Source organism: Otolemur garnettii, unplaced genomic scaffold (genome assembly GCF_000181295.1).
Source record: "Otolemur garnettii isolate 467f Iridium unplaced genomic scaffold, OtoGar3 scaffold00212, whole genome shotgun sequence".
NCBI classification, from domain to species: domain Eukaryota; kingdom Metazoa; phylum Chordata; class Mammalia; order Primates; family Galagidae; genus Otolemur; species Otolemur garnettii.
Genome location: NW_003852607.1, coordinates 496,581 through 516,064, shown reverse-complemented (window position 1 = coordinate 516,064; position 19,484 = coordinate 496,581). Strand labels below are relative to the sequence as shown.

At 52.8% G+C, this 19,484-nt stretch overlaps 3 protein-coding genes across 7 annotated transcripts in view; 1 reads left to right on the top strand and 2 right to left on the bottom strand.

The window, feature by feature from the left end:
• Nucleotides 1–1,911, bottom strand: part of TMC4 (transmembrane channel like 4) — a 10,907-nt gene extending 8,996 nt beyond the window's left edge. For all 3 annotated transcript variants that reach the window (XR_002771039.1, XM_003801595.3, XM_023507967.1), the window contains exons 1-2: nt 1,831–1,911; nt 1,151–1,367 (exon numbers count right to left, since the gene is read on the bottom strand). Coding sequence is in view for 2 of the 3 variants with exons in the window: in XM_003801595.3 (XP_003801643.1) it covers nt 1,151–1,367; nt 1,831–1,903 (290 nt within the window). In the remaining variant the exon portion in view is untranslated. The remainder of the gene's footprint in view (nt 1–1,150; nt 1,368–1,830) is intronic.
• Nucleotides 1,912–2,198: 287 nt separating this feature from the next.
• MBOAT7 (membrane bound O-acyltransferase domain containing 7) lies at nt 2,199–14,582 on the bottom strand. Its single transcript, XM_023507970.1, has 8 exons — nt 14,484–14,582; nt 13,680–13,758; nt 13,449–13,578; nt 12,747–12,873; nt 10,534–10,693; nt 8,158–8,518; nt 6,338–6,514; nt 2,199–3,264 (listed from the first exon to the last, which is right to left on the bottom strand). The coding sequence occupies exons 2-8, from the start codon at nt 13,753–13,755 to the stop codon at nt 3,111–3,113; spliced, it is 1,185 nt and encodes a 394-aa protein (XP_023363738.1). The 5' UTR covers nt 13,756–13,758; nt 14,484–14,582; the 3' UTR covers nt 2,199–3,110.
• A 90-nt stretch (nt 14,583–14,672) lies between these two features.
• The window catches only part of TSEN34 (tRNA splicing endonuclease subunit 34), a 6,757-nt gene continuing 1,945 nt past the window's right edge, over nt 14,673–19,484 (top strand). Inside the window, exons 1-4 of one of the 3 annotated variants that reach the window (XM_023507972.1) lie at nt 14,673–14,698; nt 16,369–16,615; nt 16,791–17,034; nt 17,188–17,445. In XM_023507972.1, the coding sequence (XP_023363740.1) occupies nt 16,373–16,615; nt 16,791–17,034; nt 17,188–17,445 (745 nt within the window). In that variant the 5' untranslated portion in view covers nt 14,673–14,698; nt 16,369–16,372. Of the gene's footprint in view, nt 14,699–15,312; nt 16,142–16,368; nt 16,616–16,790; nt 17,035–17,187; nt 17,446–19,484 lie in introns of those variants that run through there. The other 2 variants (XM_003801572.3, XM_023507971.1) reach the window with 2 other exon arrangements.

Here is a 19,484-nt window from a genome sequence, read left to right as displayed (position 1 = left end):
CTTATTTTTCCATTTTCAGGAAAGACAGGGTCTTGCTCTTGCTCAGGTTGGTCTCAAATTTCTTTTTTTTTTTTTTGAGACAGAGTCTCACTTTATCGCTCTTGGTGGAGTGCCATGGCATCACACAGCTCACAGCAACCTCCTGGGCTCAGGTGATTCTCTTGCCTCAGCCTCCCGAGTAGGTGGGACTGCAGGCACCTATCACACTCCCAGCTATTTTTTGTTGTTGCAGTTTGGCCGGGGCCGGGTTTGAACCTAGCACCCTCGGTATATGGGACCGGCGCCTTACTCACTGAGCCACAGGTGCTGCCCAAGGTTTTTTTTTTTTTTGGCTAGGGCTGGGTTTGAACCCTCCACCTCTGGTATATGGGATCGGCGCCCTACCCTTTTGAGCCACAGGAGCCACCCAGCAATCTCAAACTCTTGAGCTTAAGTGATCCTCTTGCCTCCCAGTAGCTGGGACTACCAGTGCCTGCCACAAAGCCTGGTTAATTTTTCTATTTTTAGTAGAGACAGAGTCTCACTCTTGCTCAGACTGGTCTCAAACTCCTGAGCTCAAGACATCCTCCCACCTCAGCCTCCCAGAGTGCTGGGATTACTGGCACGAACCACGTCCTAATATTTTTGATCCATGGTTGGTTGAATCCAGACATGTGGCCAAAGCAGCCACCCAGGGCCCCTCTCTCAGAAGGGCCTGGCACTGAGATGAAGGCTCTGCTGTTGCCATCTTGACATGCATAATCAGTTTTGAAAAAGGCCACCTGCATTTTCATTTTTCCCTGGGCCCCTTGGTATGTATAGGGAGAAGGCAAGAAAGTAAAAGAGAGATAGGCTTTGATGGGGAAGACAGAGATAAAGGCATAAAGCAAAAAGGAAAAAATAACAACAGATTTCAAATACACATGGAGGCAAAGCCAGGCTTGGAGGGAGAAGAGAGACATGGAGACAGCAAATTCAGGAGAGAGAGGAGAGAATACCAGAGCTATAGAAAGGCAGGGCTCACTTGGCACTCCAAGTGGAGACAAAGACAGGGGGAAACCCAAGAGAGGCAGCTCTGAGAGGAGAGAGAACCAGGGACAAGGCAGAGAAGAGAGGCCCAGGCCTGGGGGACATGGCCCAGGGAAGGGCTGAAGGGAGACTGTGTCCTTACCTGTGCACCCGCCTGGCTTGCATGGGCCAGGGCAGTTCCCTGGAACAGCGAGGTTCCTGCAGCTCTTTGGGGGCAGCTCCTGTGAAGGCCTTCATACTCTTTGCTTCATCCTCCTCCTGCTCCTCCTCCAGGGCCCCCCAAGGCAGCACCCCAGGGCCCCGGTACCGAAGGGTAGCTGCACTGGGGAGCTCATTGAGAATGGAGGACAGTGCTGGGCCTGGGCAGGAAGGTAGAGGGCTGGGGACACCCAGCAGTCTGGCCGGCAAGCCCTCCTCCCCCAAACCAGGAGTCTTGCCCTCCAGCCCCGCTTCTGTCAGACCCAGGAGTTAAAAAAGACCCAGCCTCTACTTCCCCTGGACTCAGGAGTCCACACTCCTAGACCCCCTCCCCAAGGACCCAAATGTGAACCCCACCAGACCCCTCCCCAGGGCAGAGAGTCCAGGGTTCAACTTCCTTTTCCGTCTTGCTCAGGCATTTAGGAAACTGAAGACATTCATTCCCGAGACACCCAGGCCCCAGCCACTCCCCGCTCCTTCTCAGGATCAGATGTCCCACCCTCCAAACTTCCTTAAACTCAGCAAGCAAAACCCTGCCCCACTCAGCCCCAGGCCTCCCCTCTCCTCTCCAGGACTTCCACACAGCCTGAAGTTTGGGTGGATCTGAATCCCCATTCCCTCAACCTCTTCTGGCCTCCTGGGGGGCTGGCCACCCCCCAGAGGAGTACTGGGCTTCCCAAGTGGGGCTTTCTTCCATGGCCTCAGGCGCCGCTGTGCTTCTGGTGGCCATCTAGGCGGGGCCTGCCCCAGGTAAGGGAGGGGCCTAGGGCAGGTCTGTGCCTGGTCACCAGCTGGCACGCAGAGATTATGAGGTACACTTCCCATAAACTCTCTGGGCCACTGCCTGGAAAGGTGTCCTGGGAACTGAAGTCCAGTTTGTGTCCTGAGCCCATTTGGCTCCTGGGCTAGGCAGGAGCACATCCCAGTGGGACCAGTGGCGTAAGTGCCTCCCATCCACTTGTCACCCAGAGATACACAGACGGGTGTCTTTGTGCAACACTTTATTGGGAAAGATTTACACATTCTGACCTGTCTTAGGCCAAGGGATGATAGAGGTGACAGGTGCATTGGCGCCTGAGGTGGCTTAGATGGGAGCTGCAGAACGGCAGTCTCCAGGCCTGCTCACCTGCGCCTCAGTTTCCCCTTTATGAAATGGGAAGGTTATGTTCCCTTCCACATCTGAAATACTGGTTTGATGATTTAAAAGTAGAGTGAAATACACAAGAAAGAGATTCCCTACTCCTAGAATCTGGCCCGGCCAGAGGCTCCAGATCTACTCTGGACTGGATTCAAAGAAAGAGAATTTGCCCAAGAAACCACATCACCCATCAGTCCCTGCTGTTTGGGGGAAGCCCAGCACTTTCTTGATATCCTGAAGCTGGAACAAGGACAAAGCAAGACTCCTGTCTGGATAGTGTCTTGATTTTATGGGAGGGAAAGTGGCCACTGAAGGTCCCAGGGCACAGGGCCAGCAGGCAGAAGAAGTTTGGGGAGCTGGTACCCCTTCTAGGCTCCAGTTGAAGGCAGAGTAGTTAGCTGAGGGAATCCTCTCCAGGGCCCTAGCCAGATTAAAAACTCCTTCTGGGAAAGAAGACAGCAGCCTGGTTCACAGAATTCACAGGCAAAAGCTTGGTGGCTGGAAAAGCTGGCAGAGGGAGTGCTGTGGCTGCTTATTCCTCCCGGAGCTTTTCTGGGGCAAGGCTGGTGGCCTGGGATGCTGTCTTCCTCCGGCTGGGGCTGCCCCCGCCCAAAGCCAGCCCTAGCCCCAGGGCTACCAGAGCCAGGATGTGGATGCAGAAGTAGATGGAGGCCCAATACCGAAGAGTGTCGCCCAGGGACAGGAGCACAAAGCCCATGCACATGTAGTCATAGGCACGCATCTTCAGGAACCAGTGTGCCCAGTCTCAGGCCTTCTGGCCCCCAGGGCTCAGCTGGCCCCGCAGGGCTGATTCTAGCCGGCCCTCAGCAGCCAGGCACAGCGGGATGGTCAGGAAGCTCAGGTAGTAGCCCGGGTGGAGACCGTGCCAGTAGGCGCTCAGTAGCATGGTCCAGGCGCTCCTGGGGGAGGGGCTGGGAATCAGGACCCAGGAGTCTAGGTTCCCAGTCTCCACTGTCCCCAGCCCCAGGGATCTTAGGCCCCTAATTTCTCCACCTCAAACCCAGGGGTCTAGGACTGCAGCTTCTCCTCCCTCAGACCCAGGAGTCTAGGCCCCCAATTCCTCCTCCCTCAATCTAGGGGTCCAGATCCCCAGCACCTCCTTCCTCAATCAGAGGTCTGGGTCCCCAGCGCCTCCTTCCTCAGACTCAGGGGTCTGGGCCCCCAATTCCTCCTTTCTCAATTCAGGGGTCTGAGTCCCCAGCCCCTCCTTCCTCAGATGCATGGGTCCCCTTTTGTAGCTCCAGAAAGTGAAGGAGGTATTAGGCCTCTGTTTCCTTCAGGGATGCAGCAGCTTCAATCTCCTATCGAGGCCCCTGCAACCTTAACCAAGGCCTTCTCCTTTAAAGATCTAACACCTTGGATGGCACCTGTGGCTCAGCAAGTAGGGCACCGGCCCCATATGCCGAGGGTGGCGGGTTCAAACCCGGCCCCGGCCAAATTGTAACAAAAAATAGCCGGGCATTGTAGTCCCAGCTACTTGGGAAGCTGAGGCAAGAGAATCGCCTAAGCCCAAGAGTTGGAGGTTGCTGTGAGCTGTGATGCTACAGCACTCTACTACCAAAGGCAATAAAGTAAGACTCTGTCTCTAAAAAAAAAAAAAAAAAAAAAGATCTAACATCTTGGGTGGCAGGTGTGGCTCAAAAGAGTAGGGCACCAGGCCCATATGTCAGAGGTTGCAAGTTCAAACCCAGCCCCTTCCAAAAACTGCAAAAAAAAAACTCTAATCTCATTAAATTATCTAATAAAATGATAGTCTATTTGACCAATTAAAGAAAAATCTAACATCTTATGTTCCATTGTACTTCCTCCCTCAGAACCAAGAGGTCCAATTTCTTAGCCCTGTGGTTCTGAAAGTATGATCCAGGTCCAGCATAAGCATCACCTGAGAACTTGTTAGAAATACAAATTTCTTGGCTGGGTGTAGTGGCTCATGACTGTAATTCCAACATTCTGGAAGGCCAAGGTGGACAGATCACCTGAGCTCAGGAGTTAGAGATCAGCCTGAACAAGACCAAGACCCTGTCTCTAGTAAAAATAGAAAAAACAGCTGGGCATTGTGGTGGACACCTATAGTCTCGGCTATGATTCAGGAGGCTGAGGCAGGAGGGTCGCTTGGGCTCAAGAATGTGAGGTTGCTGTGAGCTAGGCTGACACCATGGCACTCTAGCCTGGGTGCCAGAGCAAGACTCTGTCTCCAAAAATCTTTATTTATTTTTTTAGAGACAGAGTCTCACTTTATCGCCCTTGATAGAGTGCTGTAGCGTCACAGCTCACAGCCTCCTGAGTAGCGGGGACTATAGGCATCTGCCACAATGCCCATCTATTTTTATTTTTGTTGCAGTTTGGCCAGGGCCGGGTTCGAACCCGCCACGCTCAGTACATGGGGCCAGCACCCTACCCACTGAGCCACAGGCACCACCCACTCCAAAAACTTTAAAAAGTCTTCAGGCATTGCCACAGAAATGCCCTCAGTGGAGAAACCCTAGTCTATGCATTTGAGTGCACTGGGCTTTGACGTGCCCCTGCCCCTCTGTAAAGTATCATCTATACTGAAGGCCACTAAGTGTCCACATCTAACACCAACCTCTCCCGTGAGTGCCAGAAGCCACACAACTGCCTATCCAAAAACCCTAATAGTTACCTTTGCATGAAGCTAAGCCCAAGCACTTTCTCATCTTAACCACTCTCAAAACTTACTCTTGCTGGGTCTTCCCCTTCTCAAGAGATGGCTCTCCCATGCCCTTGGTCACCAACACCCATGACCCGGGAATCATATTTCATTTCCTCTATTTCTCCTGCTCCACATGCAGTCCACATCAAGTCCTGACTCTTCCTTTCAAATTTATCTACTTCTGGGCCACTGTTCCTTACTGCAAGACTCCATCATCTCCCACTTGGACAGCCTCAAAAGTCTCTGAATTTGTCTCCCTGCTTTACCTCCTGTTTGCCTCCTCTCACCTCTGTTCCATTCTGCACGCAAGACCAGAGTGGATCTTTACATCAAAATTGGATCCCGAACCCAGGTAAGTCTAGTTCCAGAGCTGCCACCATAAACTCTTCATTGGGAGGATGTCTATGGCATACCCTGACTTTATCTGTTGGCTTGGGAAAGACTGAATGGCACTCAGTGTTACCTAACCTCTCTGAGGCTCAAGTCTCCTCGCCTTCAACAGCCTACTTCTTAAGGCTCTAGTCAAGAAATAAGAATAAAAAACTATCAAAGCAAATATATAGGCCAGGTGCAGTGACTCCCACTTGTAATCCCAGCACTCTGGGAGGATAAGGCAAGAGGATCCGCTTGACCTCAGGATTTGGAGAAAAGCTTGAACAAGAGTGTTACCCCATCTTTACTAAAATAGAAAAACTAGCTGGGCATTGTGGTGGGTGCCTGTAGTTCCAGCTACTCAGGAGGCTGAGGCAAGAGGATTGGATAAGCCCAGGAGTTTGAGGTTGCTGTGAGCTACTGAGGCCAGGGTGCTCTAGTCTGGGTGAGAGGGTGAGAGTCTATCTCAAAAAAAAAAAAAGCAAATATATAGCAAGCACTCACCTACCAGGCCTCACATTAAGCACTTTAACACTTTATCTTTTTTAGTCCTCCCATTGTCCTATGAAACAGGTAATAAACAGCATTATCTCCATTTAGCAGTTGAAAAAAACCAAGAGGTAAAATAACTCCACAAGGCTTCTCAATTAATCTACAGGGCTAAGATTCCAGAAAATATGGCTACTGTGTCCATTGGAGTTGGTACACTGCTTCTGTCGAATGAGACTAACTTTATAGAAGTAAAAACCGAGGCCAAGTGCGGGGAAACAGTTTATCCCTATGTAATTAATTAGGGGCAGGTCTCAATAGACTACAATTTCCATGAGTCTCAGTGGCAGGGGCCCAGCCTGGAAAGCTGCAGACTGTCCCAGGGCTGCTGGGAGTTGTAGTTCTGGGATGTCCTCCAAGGTGGGGCAGGGTGCACTCACCTTAAAACATAGGAGCGGAAAGGTGCGCTCTTGTAGATATAATGTGCCAGCCACCATTGCACCGTCATGTTCCAGTACCGCATGCCATCCCGCACCCGCACGCAGAAGTCTGTGCCATAGCAGTCGATGTTGCGGATGGTCTCATAGTCGTACTCCAAGGAAGCAGCCTTCTCCAGACTGGGGGGTTGGAGGATGAGGGTGGGGGACAGACATGCAGCTCAGCCCGGCCCTGTCCCCACACCTGCTACTGTCCCAGCCCCGTATGCTAAGGAGGGGATTCTGGCCAGGCAGCGGCCCTCTCCCTTGCTAACTTGCTAGGGCCAACAGGGGAGGGTAACCCGAGGGAGCCCTTGGGGGAGCAAAGTGGGGGAGTTGGGGGGCACACTTCACCAATAGTGGAGTTCTCTTTCTCCTGGTAATGGGGCCTGCCATAGCTACAAAAAGCCTTAAGGGGCAATGCTTGTTAAACTCTGAGTCCTTTAGCAACTGAACTCATAGACTATTCAGAGAAGCCTCCAAGCAGTCCTTTCATAACTGTCAGACACAGAGGTTGCTAGGGAAGTATCAGCCCTAACAACAAGGTGGTTCACGGCTGCTAGGGAGATGTTCTAAGGCATTCCTTAGCAATAAGGCCTAGAATGTTTACAAAGGGTTCCAGAAAGGGCCTTTCTTCCTAGTTCCAGTGATTGTTGGAGAAGTGTCACCCCCAGCAATATAGTGGCTCCCAGGTCACAGGTGCCCAAGAATGTAGTTGGCCCACTGAGTAGCCTCTGAGGACAGGAGGGAATCCATCCTCTAGGAGTGGGGGCCAACTAGATTTAGAACAGCCTTCAATTCCTGGTTGACTTTTTTTGACTTTTATTCCTGGAGTAGTTCGAGGTCAGCCCATGGTTCCTAGGGCAGTGGTGATAAGACTTACATGGGGGTGTTACTACCCCACAACGGCAGTTTGTGACTTCTAGGGGATGGTACAACCCTAGCAAAGAATAGTTCATAATTCACACCAAAGGACTGCTCCCCTAGCCCCAGCCCTGAGTGGAAGGCTGATCACAGTTGCCAGGAACAGAGGGGCAGTCCATCCCAGTTGCTAGGGCTCTTGGCCCTATCCTCAGCAACAGTAGAGACCACAGTGACTAGCAGTGTGAACTACCTAGCAATGAAGGTGCATGGAGGTAGGAGAGGTAAGGCAGTGGGGAAAGGGTCACTGGCAACAGGGTCAATTCATAGTTGCCAGGGGGAGGTGTAGCTTCCTTAGCAATAGGAAATTATCTGTGATTGCCGGGAATGGTGTCCCATCTGCTGGAGAACAGCACAGTCAGGGATGCTATTTCCTTAGAAACAAAGGACTGCTATATAAGGACATACGCTTTCCATAGCAACAACAAGATGCTCTGGCAAGAAGGCCAACCACTGTTTAGCAAAGAGGAGTGGTTTGGTTGCTAGGGAAGTATGTCCCTGGCAACAGAAGGTGACCCACCACTACCAAAGGATGGCATCCTGAGCAACCAGGGACAACATGGTTCTTGGGTGACACTTCCACAGCAACAGAGGGGCAGCACATGGTTGCTAAGATACCATCTTCCTTCTCCTAGGGATGGAGGGCAGTTCACCATACTGAAGGGTGACAAGCACTAGCAACAAGGGGCAATCTGTAGATATGGGGGGGTTCTGTTTCCCCACCAACAGGGGAAGGCAGGCTCTTCTAACAACAGGTGGTGGCCCTGCCCCAGGTTCCCTGCGGTCCTCCCTGCTAGGGGCAGAGCCAGCCCTTGGTGGTGGGGCCTGCTGGGTCTTGGGAAGCCTCCCTCCCGCCGCCTGACCTGCTGGGGGGTGGGCATTGGAGGGTGGGGCCGCCCCCGGCCCGGGCTTTGGCGGCCACGGGGTAAGCCCCGAAGCCAGCGGCAATGCAGCCGCACTCAGCTGCAATCCAGGCCACGTAGAAGCGCATGCGGAAGGCGAAGAAGACGGGGATCATGTAGAATAGGCGGGCAGGCAGCGGGCGGGCGTAGAAGGCGTCCTCACGCACGGCCTCCAGAGGGAAGAGGTGGGAAGACAGCAGGAACAGCAGGCCGAAGAGTGGGGCCGGCCAGGCTCGCCGCAGCAGGGGCCGCAAGCTGGGCACCGCCCCAGGGAAGGGCTGCTCCAGCCAGTCCAGGTAGGTGCGGTAGCGGAAGAATGGGCCTGTGGGGGCGGGGAGGGTAGGAGGTCAGACAGGGCAGGTGGGCAGAGCTCAAGCCTGGTAGAGGAAGAGGAGTACGATGCTGGAGAAAGGGGTGGGAAGGGGAAGCACACCCACAGAGATGGGGGAGGAAAAGGGACTTGTAAAGAAAGTCAGACAGAAAATCAGAGAAGGACAAAGAGAATGAGGAAGACTGAGACAGCTGGGGACAGACAGAAAAGACACACAGACAGACATGGAGGTGACGGCTGAGTGCGGTGGCTCATGCCTAAGGTTACCAGATTTTAACACTGGTAAAGCGTGGGGGGGGGGGCTGACAACAATGCAAACTTTGATAAGCAGTTCTAGATAATCACTTCTCAACAATTATTCGTTATTACTACAGTTTAACATTATAAAATTAACAAAAATAATATAAAACTCATATCCTGGCAAAATAGCCACATGGCAGCCGAAAACCGTATATTCCCTTACTGTTCTCCCACCTGTTCCTGCATTCTTTCCAAAAATCAGGACTTTTTAAAAACACCACAGGATGAGGGACAAATTGTTAAAAATCGGGACGTCTGGTCACCCTACTCATGCCTGTAATCCCAGCACTCTGGGAGGCAAAGGCAGGTGGATTACCTGAGCTTACAGATTTGAGACTCTGTCTCTAAAAGTAGCAGCGTGTTGGCTTGGCACCCGTAGCACAATGATTACAGCGCCAGCCACACACACTGAGGGTGGTGGGTTTGAACCCGGCCTGGGCCAGCTAAACAACAATGACAACTGCAACAAAAAATAGCCAGTCATTGTGGTGGGTGCCTATAGGCCCAGCTACCTGGAAGGCTGAGGCAAGAGAATCGGTTGAGCCCGAGAGTTTGAGGTTGCTGTGAGCTATAATGCCACAGCACTCTACTGATGAGTGACCAAGTGAGAGAGTCTGTCTCAAAAAAAAGACATGGAGGTGACCTCAATGCAAACTAGTCACAGTAGAGCGGTACTTCTGGGGAAGAGAGTGGGTGAGAAGGGCCTGAAGTGTGGCAGGGGCTGTAAAACCTCCATATGTTCACAAAAGACCACATGTTGCATGATTCTATCTACAAGAAATGTCCAAAGCAGGGAAATCTAGAGACAGAAAGTCAATTAGTGATTTCCTGAGATACATGAATGTTTAGGGATTTATGGGTGTGGGGTTTCTTTTTGGGGTGCTGAAACTGTTGTGCAAACAAATACATAGTGGTGATGTTTGCATAACACTGTAGATAAACTAAAAAAACAGTGAGTTCTATGCTTTAAGTGGTTGAATATGTGAATTAGAGCTCCCTAAAGTCATTATAAAGAAGAAAACTCTGAGCTGGGCATGGTAGCGTGTGCCTGTAGTCCCAGCTACTCAGGAGGGAGGCTGAGGACAGAGGATTGCTTGAGCTCATGAGGTGCAGTCTGGACAGCACAGTGAGATCCCATCTCAAAAAAAAAATCAAGAAACAAAGAAAGAAAAGAAGAAAATAAAAATTTTCTATGAGGTAAATGTTAATTAAAAATATTGTCTTGGGCGGTGCCTGTGGCTCAAAGGAGTAGGGCGCTGGCCCCATATGCCAAAGGTGGCGGGTTCAAACCCAGCCCCAGGCAAAAAATGCAAAAAAACCAAAAATAATAAATTGTCTTAAAAAATATATTATTTTAAACTAAAAGTGGATCCTAAGCTGTATTTGTTCTCTGTACAGCAAAAATATCAGGTTCACACAGTCTGGGTCCTTTATTTCTTCTATTAATGTTTGTTCCCAAGAAGCTACAAGGAGAAAAGCATCATTTTGGCTGAGAACAGTTCCCCTTTACCCAGAAGGAGCTGGGGTCCAGGAGGAAAGTCAGGTGCAGACCTAGACATAGATGCTCACCTTCAGGGCAGCAGACAGAGGGAGTCCAGGGCAGGGTAGGAACAGAGAACAGGCACCAAACTCAGGGTGGAGGTGGGGATAGAGGGTAACAGAGACATGGAGAGGCAGAGCTGGGGAGGGGAGGCAGTCTCACTCACCTGTCATGATTCCTACATAGCAGTAGCTGTAGCTGAATGTCTCCATCAAGGAGGGGACATCGGGCAGCAGTCCCAGAGTGGACCCCTTGCTGAAGCCCAAGGCCATTTCTTTCCTCTGGGCCAGGTGCAGGTCTTGGACTTCACTGGCCAGACTCACCAGCTGGGAGGAAAGGGGTGGCCAGAGGATTAGTCAGACCGTGGGCTCTTTCGCACACCCATCTCCCTTAAGCTGCCACCCTTGGCAACCAAGATGCTTGGTGCCCACAGCTCGGGGCTGTGTGTCACACCTCTAGCTGGGTGTCATCCTTCAGGGCTCAGGCTTGGGCTCTCATCTTTTCTTCCCCATTCTATTCTTCTGTGCAACCTCCTAGCTTTAGAAACTGTCCACCTGCTGATAACTCCCAAACTCCATCCCTAGTCGGCACCTCTCCCTGAGCCCCAGGTCTATTGCCATTTATACTTGGATGTGTGCAGGCACTGCAAATTACATCCAAAATGGAACCCAATATTACTTGCTCCCCAGAGTGGGTCTTCTAGTTTCTCCCCTCAAAGAAAAGGCGCCAAATTAATGGCTCACATGAAAACATTTCTGGATCCCCAAACCCAACTCTATTTCTTTCTTTTTTTTTTAGAGACAGAACCTCAAGCTGTCGCCCTGGGTAGAGTGCCGTGGCCTCACAGCTCATAGCAACCTCCAACTCCTGGGCTCAAGTGAGTCTCCTGCCTCTGCCTCCCAAGTAGCTAGGACTACAAGTGCCCGCCACAATGCCTGGCTATTTTTTGGTTGCAGCCATCATTATTGTTTGGCGGGCCGGGCTGGATTCAAACCCGCCACTTTAGGTGTATGTGGCTGGCGCCTTAGCCACTTGAGCCACAGGCACCGAGCCCCCAACCCTATATCTTTAGCCTATTCCCTTCTTTCCACCTGCCCCATGGACTGAGTGTGATCCACCAACCCCTCCCCACCTCCTCCTTTTCCCATGCAGACCCAAGGTTACCCCTACATTGGCAGGTCTCTGTCTTCCTGCTTCTGGCTATGTTTAGTCAGTAGAAAGCCTCTTGGGCTGGCCATCACCCATGATAGGTTGTTTCAAGCTGGGTGGCTCTACACAGCCCTTTTTCCTTCCAGGTTCCACAGTCTGCCCTTCTTCTCCTCCCCCGGACCCAGGGTTGGTTAACAGCTCCCCTGCTCCTGAGGTCTGGGGTTCTTGCTACTCTACATCCTGCTCACACTAGGGGTAAATAAACTCTCCTTGAATCATCCTACATGTGGCCTTTCCTTTTGAACTCCTACCTACCTGACATCAAGTTGCCACTGTTTTGTTACCTGGTCTTGGTAAAGGGATCTACCTCATTCCATCTTGCCCTGTTTTGCTTCAGTCATCCTCTCAGTATCGAGAGTGAATATTTTTAAACATGTAAAACTGATCACATTACCTCTTTTGGCAACAAACTCAGAAAAATCTCCCTTTCAGTAACTCTTGGTCCCTTACACTTCTCCCTGTGGCCTACAAGGCCCACATGGTTGGGGCCCTTTGCTCTCTGCAGAAAGTCCACATGGCTAGAGCAACTTGTGGAGCTTGGCCTACTCCCTTCCACACATGCCTATATCCTAGAATGCTCTTTCTGTGACCTGTCCATCAGCCGACCCACTCCCTCCATCTTTGAGCTGAGAACACTAGAGTGCTGGGGTATCCTGGCTCATTGCCTCATGCAATGGCTGTATTCACTGAGGAGTGGACTGGAGCTCAGTACACAGTAGGATTTCAGGACTTTGAAGGTCTGGGTTGGGGCCTGGGAATCTGTTTGCACTCATCTTCCCAGGTGATTAGGAGCCAGATGTGAGTATCCTAGTTTTGTGGCTGTAACCAAGTACCTTCTCCCCAGAGCTGGTTTTCCTCCTTTGTAGAAAGGCTGGCTACAAAGGCTCAAGGAGAGCCTGTCAGTAGAGCACCCAGCTCAGCTCTGGTACAATGCAATCAGCAAATGGCACCTGTTGTTACTTGAGCTATTTCTTCACACCAGAAAGCTGGGAAGTGAAGGGCTGCCCAGGGGCCTGTGAGTAGTGAACCCTATCCCCACCCCCAGGGTGTGTGACAGATAAAATTACACCTCTCTCCACCCATGGAAGGGCCTGGGAGAAAGAGATGAAGTAGGGGAGGTTAACTGACCCACAGGGAGGCTGGAGGGGAGCAGTAAGCCCCAAGTCTGACCTTCAATGTTAGCAGCAGCTGGACAGCATTGGTGAAGGGCGTGGGAGTGGGCAGGCCCAGCAGGCTGAGGGCTCGGAAGAACAGGAGATAGGAGAAGGTCCAGGCTAGAGCCAGGGCGTGGCAGGAGCTGGGTAAAGGCAAGAGGCCCACTGTGCTGGGGCAGAGGCTTCAGCCCTGGCCTCCCCTTTCCCCAAAGCCTGGCCACAAATCCTCCCCCCTTCTCCCCTCCAGTGACAGGAAATGGGGGGTGCAGAGAGAGAACTGAAAAGTGGGAGGTAGGGATGGAATGAGTATGACTGAAACATCGGAGTAGAGACATGGCCACATGGAAACACACAGTAATAGAGACAAGAATAAGAAGGGATTAAGAGAAGTTTCAGGGTAAAAACCTTTCAATCCTCCACTTTTTTTTCTTTTTATTTCCAAGATGCAGAGCTCAAAATGAGAGGGAGGAATATGTGTGAATATAATAGTGGCAGGGCCAGTAGCAGACAGGTATTACATGGTTAGAGAGGCCTGGGACAAACATCCAGGGACAAGATGTAAAACAAGGCAGGGGAGGAAGGAATGACACAGAGAAACAAACTGATAAACCAGAGGCTTCCAGAGACTGAAGCAGAAGCTGAAAAAGACTAGAAGAGGAAACAGGTTGCTTCTTCCTCTCCCCCTGCTCTCCTCCTCCTCCCTCCACCAAATTCTCACCAGGGCTGGGCCTGAATGAGGGCCCAGGTCCCCAGGATGGTGATCAGAGAATGCAAAGTGTGGGGGCCACAGGTGAACAAGGTGAGCCCCAGGCCCACAGCTGCTGCCCCCCATCTCTTCAGCCCGGGTCCTGCAGGCAGAAGGGACAACATAAGCCTGGAATCTTCCAAGGGGTCCCCCAACCACGTGCCCCACCCCCTTATTTTCCACTGGGGAGGGAACCTGACTCACCAGCTTTCTTAAAGAGGAAGCCGATGGGGATGGAGATAAGAAGAACCACTAGATACGTCCATTCTTCAGGCGACATGGTCTAGTGATGGGGCAGAGGTGAACAATGAGAACCTGGGACTCTGGACCTCCTATATTGTCCCTCTTCAGTACTCTGGAATGCAATCCGCCGGCGTTTGAGGATTCTGTAGCCCCCAGGAGTACAGGCTTCCAGCCCCTTTCTCCTTCCCAGACAGAGGGATCATTCATAGTCCTCCTCCTCTGAGAACCCAGGAAACTAGACCTTCCAGCCCTCCCTGCTTTGCAAATGCAGAAATCAAAGCTACTCCCCCCCACTCCCAATGAGGACGCAGATATCAAGACACATCTATGACAGCCCAGAAACAACCCCCTCCTGGATCCTTCCTCTCAAGAGCCCCTTCCTCCTTCGAGGATCCAGGAACCTAGATCCCCTCTTTAATTCCCTGGCTCCTCCCTTTTTGAGAACCAGGTATCTGAACCCCCAATCCTTTTTCTGGAAGACCCTGAGGAGCTCGGGCCTCCAGGCTCCAGCCCCTCTCTTCCTTGGAACCTGGAGAGCAGACCCCCACTCCGTCTTCTCAGGACACCCCCCCCCCCGCGCCTCAGCCAGGTTCTGCGCACCGCAGCTCGGGTCCGATCCCGCCCCCGGCAAAGCCACAGGCGGTTACGCCACTCTGAGCCCGGTCGTGCTGCCGGAGCCGTCCCCGCACCCCATCAACCCTCCATCCGCAACGACCCGCCACTGACCCCATCTTATCACCGGCGCACCCCACTACCCGGGCCCACCTGAGCCGCCTGCCCGGCGGCAGACGGCTGAACACTCCCAGCCTGCCGCCCGCCGCGGCTTGGGCCACGCCTCCCCCACTCAGCACGCCCCCGCACCGCCTGCTTTGCCTCGGGCCGGGCTGGCAGCGCGGATCGGGCCAGAGACGCAGCCTCTGGCAGGTTCCGGGCCGAGTGGACAGTGAAGGAGCCCCGGAGCGGGCCACCGGAGAGCACTAGTAGGCGCCTGGACCCTGGCCGGAATCTAACTAGCCGGTGCTCCCGGCAGCAAGGACGTGGGGGGGCGGGGCTCCGGGCTGGGGAAGAGGAGGAGCCAGAGGTTGGGGCCCAGAGGGGCACTGCTCTGGATCAGAGGGGAGGCGGGGTCTGGAGTTGCGCGATCGGAGTTAGGCGGGGCCTCCGTTCGGGTTCCTTCGGACGCAGTCGGGAAGCTGGGGCTCACAGTTTGGCGGCGGAGCCACAGGCTGCGGCTCACTTCTGAGATAGTCAAGTACTTAAGGTTACTGTTCGGATGTGGGCGGGGCCATAAGCTCCGCCAGATGTGGGTGGGGCTACGAGCTTCGGTTTCTTTCGGATGTAGTCGGGTATAAATGACGCTAGTATGACAGAACCTACAGCTTTGCCAGATACCGAGCCTTGTTTTCCGGGGAGATGCGGGGCCACACACTGGGCTACACAAAAAGGGACACTAACCATAGGGCGGGGTGTAGGTGGCCCAACCTAAAGGAGGAAGGACGGGGCAGGGGCGGGCCGGGTACCGCGCCTCAACTTGCCTAGCTGAGGAGCCGAAGCGACGCAGGGAGGCGGTGCTACGGCCCCGCGGGGCGGATCCCACGCTTACCGCCTCGCTGAGGTGGCGGGATGACGAAGGTGACGTTGGGAGTCAGCTTGTGGTGGGGTGGAGGAAGCCGCGCGTTGCGCGCTACGTAGTAGGTGGCTCCGCCTCGATTGCAAGTTAGTGTTTACGAAGTCACTGGCTGGTTCAATCGGAGGACCGTGGGACATTCTGAAGGGAGATAGGGACGCTGACGGAGCGCTCCCACGTGGGGTGAGCTCGCCCAAGCGGGGAACGGACGGCAGGTGCCCAGGGGGCAGTGCCTCCAGCTTGGGGTTCGGTCGTGGGACAGGTTCGAACCCGGGAGTGCTGGCGACCGGAGGGGCGGGGCCACAGACTGCAGGGTGGTCGGGAGCGGGCGGGGCTGCAGATTCGGCCGAGCCAGGAATGCCGGAACATCAGACCACCTGAGCTCGGGAGGGGCGGAGCTGCGGCTTCGCCTTCGCTGCCGACGACCGAATGCCGAACCGCCTGTGCTCGGGAGGGGTCGGGTCTGCGGGTTTGCCGGAGCCGACTACGTCCGAACGCCGAACGGCTGGCTCTCGGGAAGGGCGGGGCCTCATACTGTGGGAATGTCACTCGGAACCCGAAAGCCCAAACGCCGAACCTCCGTGGTTCAAAGGGGAGGGGCCAAGCTCCGAGCTCTCTGAAGAGGGTGTGGCCTCGGCAGCGCCTTGGCCTCCAAAGGCGCTCCGGTCAGAAGTCGGGAGCACCCGAAGGGAGACGTTTGATGTGGAACAGGGCAGCACCAAAATGGACCTTTTTAAGGGTACAAGGCGCCGCGTTTGCAGGGGTTTCTCTGTGAGCCTCGTAGGCGCGATGGCAGGTAGGGCAGAGTTGGCACAGAGCGGGACGTCGATGGTGGTGGTGGGGGTCCTGGTCGCTCGGCTAGGGGCGGGGCCCCGTCTTGTGTCGTCCAGGGGCCTGGAGAGATCGGCCGGGGGCGGGGTTTGTTTGCGAGGGCGGGGGTTCCGGGGATCCTCCGGGGCGGTGGGAATGCTCCGGCCGCCGGAGCGGCTTTCTCGGTGACCGCTTTACCCCTGGCTCTCGCAGGAGGATGCTGGTGGTGGAGGTGGCGAACGGCCGCTCCCTGGTGTGGGGGGCCGAGGCGGTGCAGGCTCTTCGGGAGCGCCTGGGGGTGGGGGGCCGCACGGTGGGCGCTCTGCCCCGCGGGCCCCGCCAGAACTCGCGCCTGGGCCTCCCGTTGCTGCTGCTGCCCGAAGAGGCGCGGCTGCTGGCCGAGATCGGCGCTGTGACTCTGGTTAGCGCCCCGCGCCCAGACCCCGGCCACCACAGCCTGGTAAGGTCGCGGCAGAGGACGGGCGAGGCCGAACTCCTAGGTCCGGGTGGGAGCAGGGCCTGAAAGTCTGGGTGGGACGCGTGCCCCAGGTGGGAGGGGACAAGGAGTCAGGGTTACTGGCTTTCTGGGGAGCCTGGGCTTGGGTCCTGAGGTTCCAGCTGAATTTACTTCTCAGGCTTTGGCATCTTTCAAGCGCCAGCAAGAGCAGAGTTTCCAGGAGCAGAGCGCCCTGGCAGCTGAGGCCCGTGAGACCCGTCGTCAGGAGCTGCTGGAGAAGATTACAGAGGGCCAGGCTGCCAAGAAGCAGAAGCTAGAACATGGTTCGGGGACCAGTGGGAGCCAGGAGGCTGGTGGAAGTCAAGCTGCTAAAGAGAAGGACACCAGTGCTGGCCAGACTTCTGGAGAACAGGAGGAAGCAGGTGAGGATGGCAATTGGAGACTAGGAATTAGGGGAAGGAGGGAAGAGATGTTTTGGGAATTATAACTGGAAGTGTGGGGCTTGGGTCTCCCTAGGAGTGGTAAGACCTTCTTACCTCTTGGATTTACCAAATTCTTCTCTGCCCCGCCCCTAGGCCCCTCCTCTTCCCAACCAGAATCTTCAGATGGGGTGACCCCCTTACCCAGATCTGCTCTACTTGTTCAGCTGGCCACTGCCAGACCTCGACCTGTCAAGGCTAGGCCACTGGACTGGCGTGTCCAGTCCAAAGACTGGCCCCACGCTGGCCGGCCTGCTCATGAGCTGCGCTACAGCGTCTACAGAGACCTGTGGGAGCGGGGCTTCTTCCTCAGTGCCGCTGGCAAGTTCGGGGGGGACTTCTTGGTCTATCCTGGTGAGTTTGTGTTGGGACCTGTTTTTTTAGTCTCAAGTTTGCTTAGCTTCTGAGACATTTGGAAACTCCTGAACTCATTTGGAGTGCGGGTTGGTAACTTACTAAACACTTCCTTTGATCCAGAAGATTCACTTAGAAATAGACAAATGTACAAAACAAACAGGAATATTCATTGCAGAATTTTTCACAGTATTGAAATGGAGAAATTGGTAAACAGCCAAAATGATTCTTAATGCATGAGTGGTGAAACACACCAGTTAGACATCAGAGAAACACAGCATTAGTTATCAGAGATTGAAGTAGGTCGATGTATGTTTATGAAAAAATGATTAAAGAGAAAAAAAGAACAGGTGTATTGGACAATGTAAAGTAAAAAGTAAATTATATTTTTGTATGAATATGCAGGTAGATATTTAAATAAACTTAACAACTGTAACTATAGTGAAAGAATTGTATGACTGGGCGTGGAGGCTCATACCTGTAATCCCAGCACTCCGGGATCACTTGAGCTAAGGAGTTTGAAGCCAGCCTGAGCAAGAGCAAAACCCTGTGTCTATTAAAAATAGAAAAATTCCCATAGCTGGGCATCGAGGTGAGCACTTATAGTCCCAGCTACTTGGGAGGCTGAGGCAAGAGAATCACATAAGTCCCAGAGTTTGAGGTTGCTGTGAGTTATGACACCTTGGCACGCTACTGAGAGTGACACAGTAAGACTTTGTCTCAAAAAAAAAAGAAAAAGAAAAGCAAAGAAAGGAATGGCGCCTATGGCTCAAAGGAGTAGGGCGCCGGCCCCATATACTGGAGGTGGTAAGTTCAAATCCAGCCCCGGCCAAAAACGGCAAAAAAAAAAAAAAAAAAAAAAAAAAAAAAGAAAGAAAGAAAAATTCCCAAGTGTTGTAGTGGGCACCTGTAGTCCCAGCTACTTAGGAGGCTGAGGCAGGAGGCTTGCTTCAGCCCAGGAGTTGGAGGTTGCTGCAAGCTGGGCTGATGCCTTAGCACTCTAGCCTGGGCAACAGAGTGAGACTCTGTCGCAGAAAGATACAAAATTTCAGTTAGTTAGGAATAAGTTCAAGAGATCTATTGTATAACATGGTGACCAGCGTTAATAACAATGTATTAACTAAAATTAATACAAGAAAATTGCTAAGAATAAACTTCAAGAGTTCTCACACAGTAAATATGTGAGGTAATGCATGTGTTAATTAGCTTGATTTAGCTATTCTGCAATGTATACATATTTTAAAACATCACGTATATGATAAATATTTGCAATATTTATTTGTCAGTTTAAAAAAATTTCTAAAAGAGGCTCAGCACCTGTAGCTCAAGCGGGTAAGGTGCCAGCCACATGCACCAAAGCTGACAGGTTCGAATCCAGCCTGGGCCTGCCAAACAACAACAACTACAACCAAAAAAAAAAAAAAAGAAAGAAAGAAAGAAATAGGTGGGCATTGTGGCTGGCGCCTGTAGTCCCAGCTACTTGGGAGGCTGAGGCAAGAGAATTGCTTAAGCCCCAGAGCTAGAAGTTGCTGTGAGCTGTGATGCCATAGCACTCTACCCAGGGTGACAGCTTGAGGCTCTGTCTCAAAAAATAAATAAATAAATATTCTTCTTTTTTTTTTTTTCCAGTTTTTGGTCCGGGGCTGGGTTTGAACCTGCCACCTCCAGCATATGGGGCCAGCGCCCTACTCCTTTGAGCCACAGGCACTGCCCTAAATAAATATTCTTTTAATTTTAATAGTTTTTTGACATTTATCTTAGGGATGTACCATAAAGTTAACCAGTCTGTGGTTTTATTATTTCCATTTGTTCACAATTATAAATGATAATGATGGCACCTGTGGCTCAGTGGGTGGGGCTCTGGCCCCATATACCGAGGGGCAGGTACGAATGCGGCCCCTACCAAACTGCAACAAAAAAATAGCTGGACGTTGTGGCGGGCACCTGTAGTCCCAGTTACTCGGGAGGCTGAGGCAAGAGAATTGCCTAAGCCCAGGAGTTGGAGGTTGCTGTGAGCTGTGATGCCATGGCACTCTACC

Bases quoted from the DNA above. Each gene is read 5' to 3' on its own strand.
- MBOAT7 (XM_023507970.1), bottom strand. From the start codon at position 13,755: ATGTCGCCTGAAGAATGGACGTATCTAGTGGTTCTTCTTATCTCCATC. The intron at 12,874-13,448 runs GTGAGAATTTGG...GCCTTTACCCAG, and splicing joins CTCATTCAGGCCCAGCCCTG to CTCCTGCCACGCCCTGGCTC. The intron at 10,694-12,746 runs GTCAGACTTGGG...CTTTCCTCCCAG, and splicing joins AGCTGCTGCTAACATTGAAG to CTGGTGAGTCTGGCCAGTGA.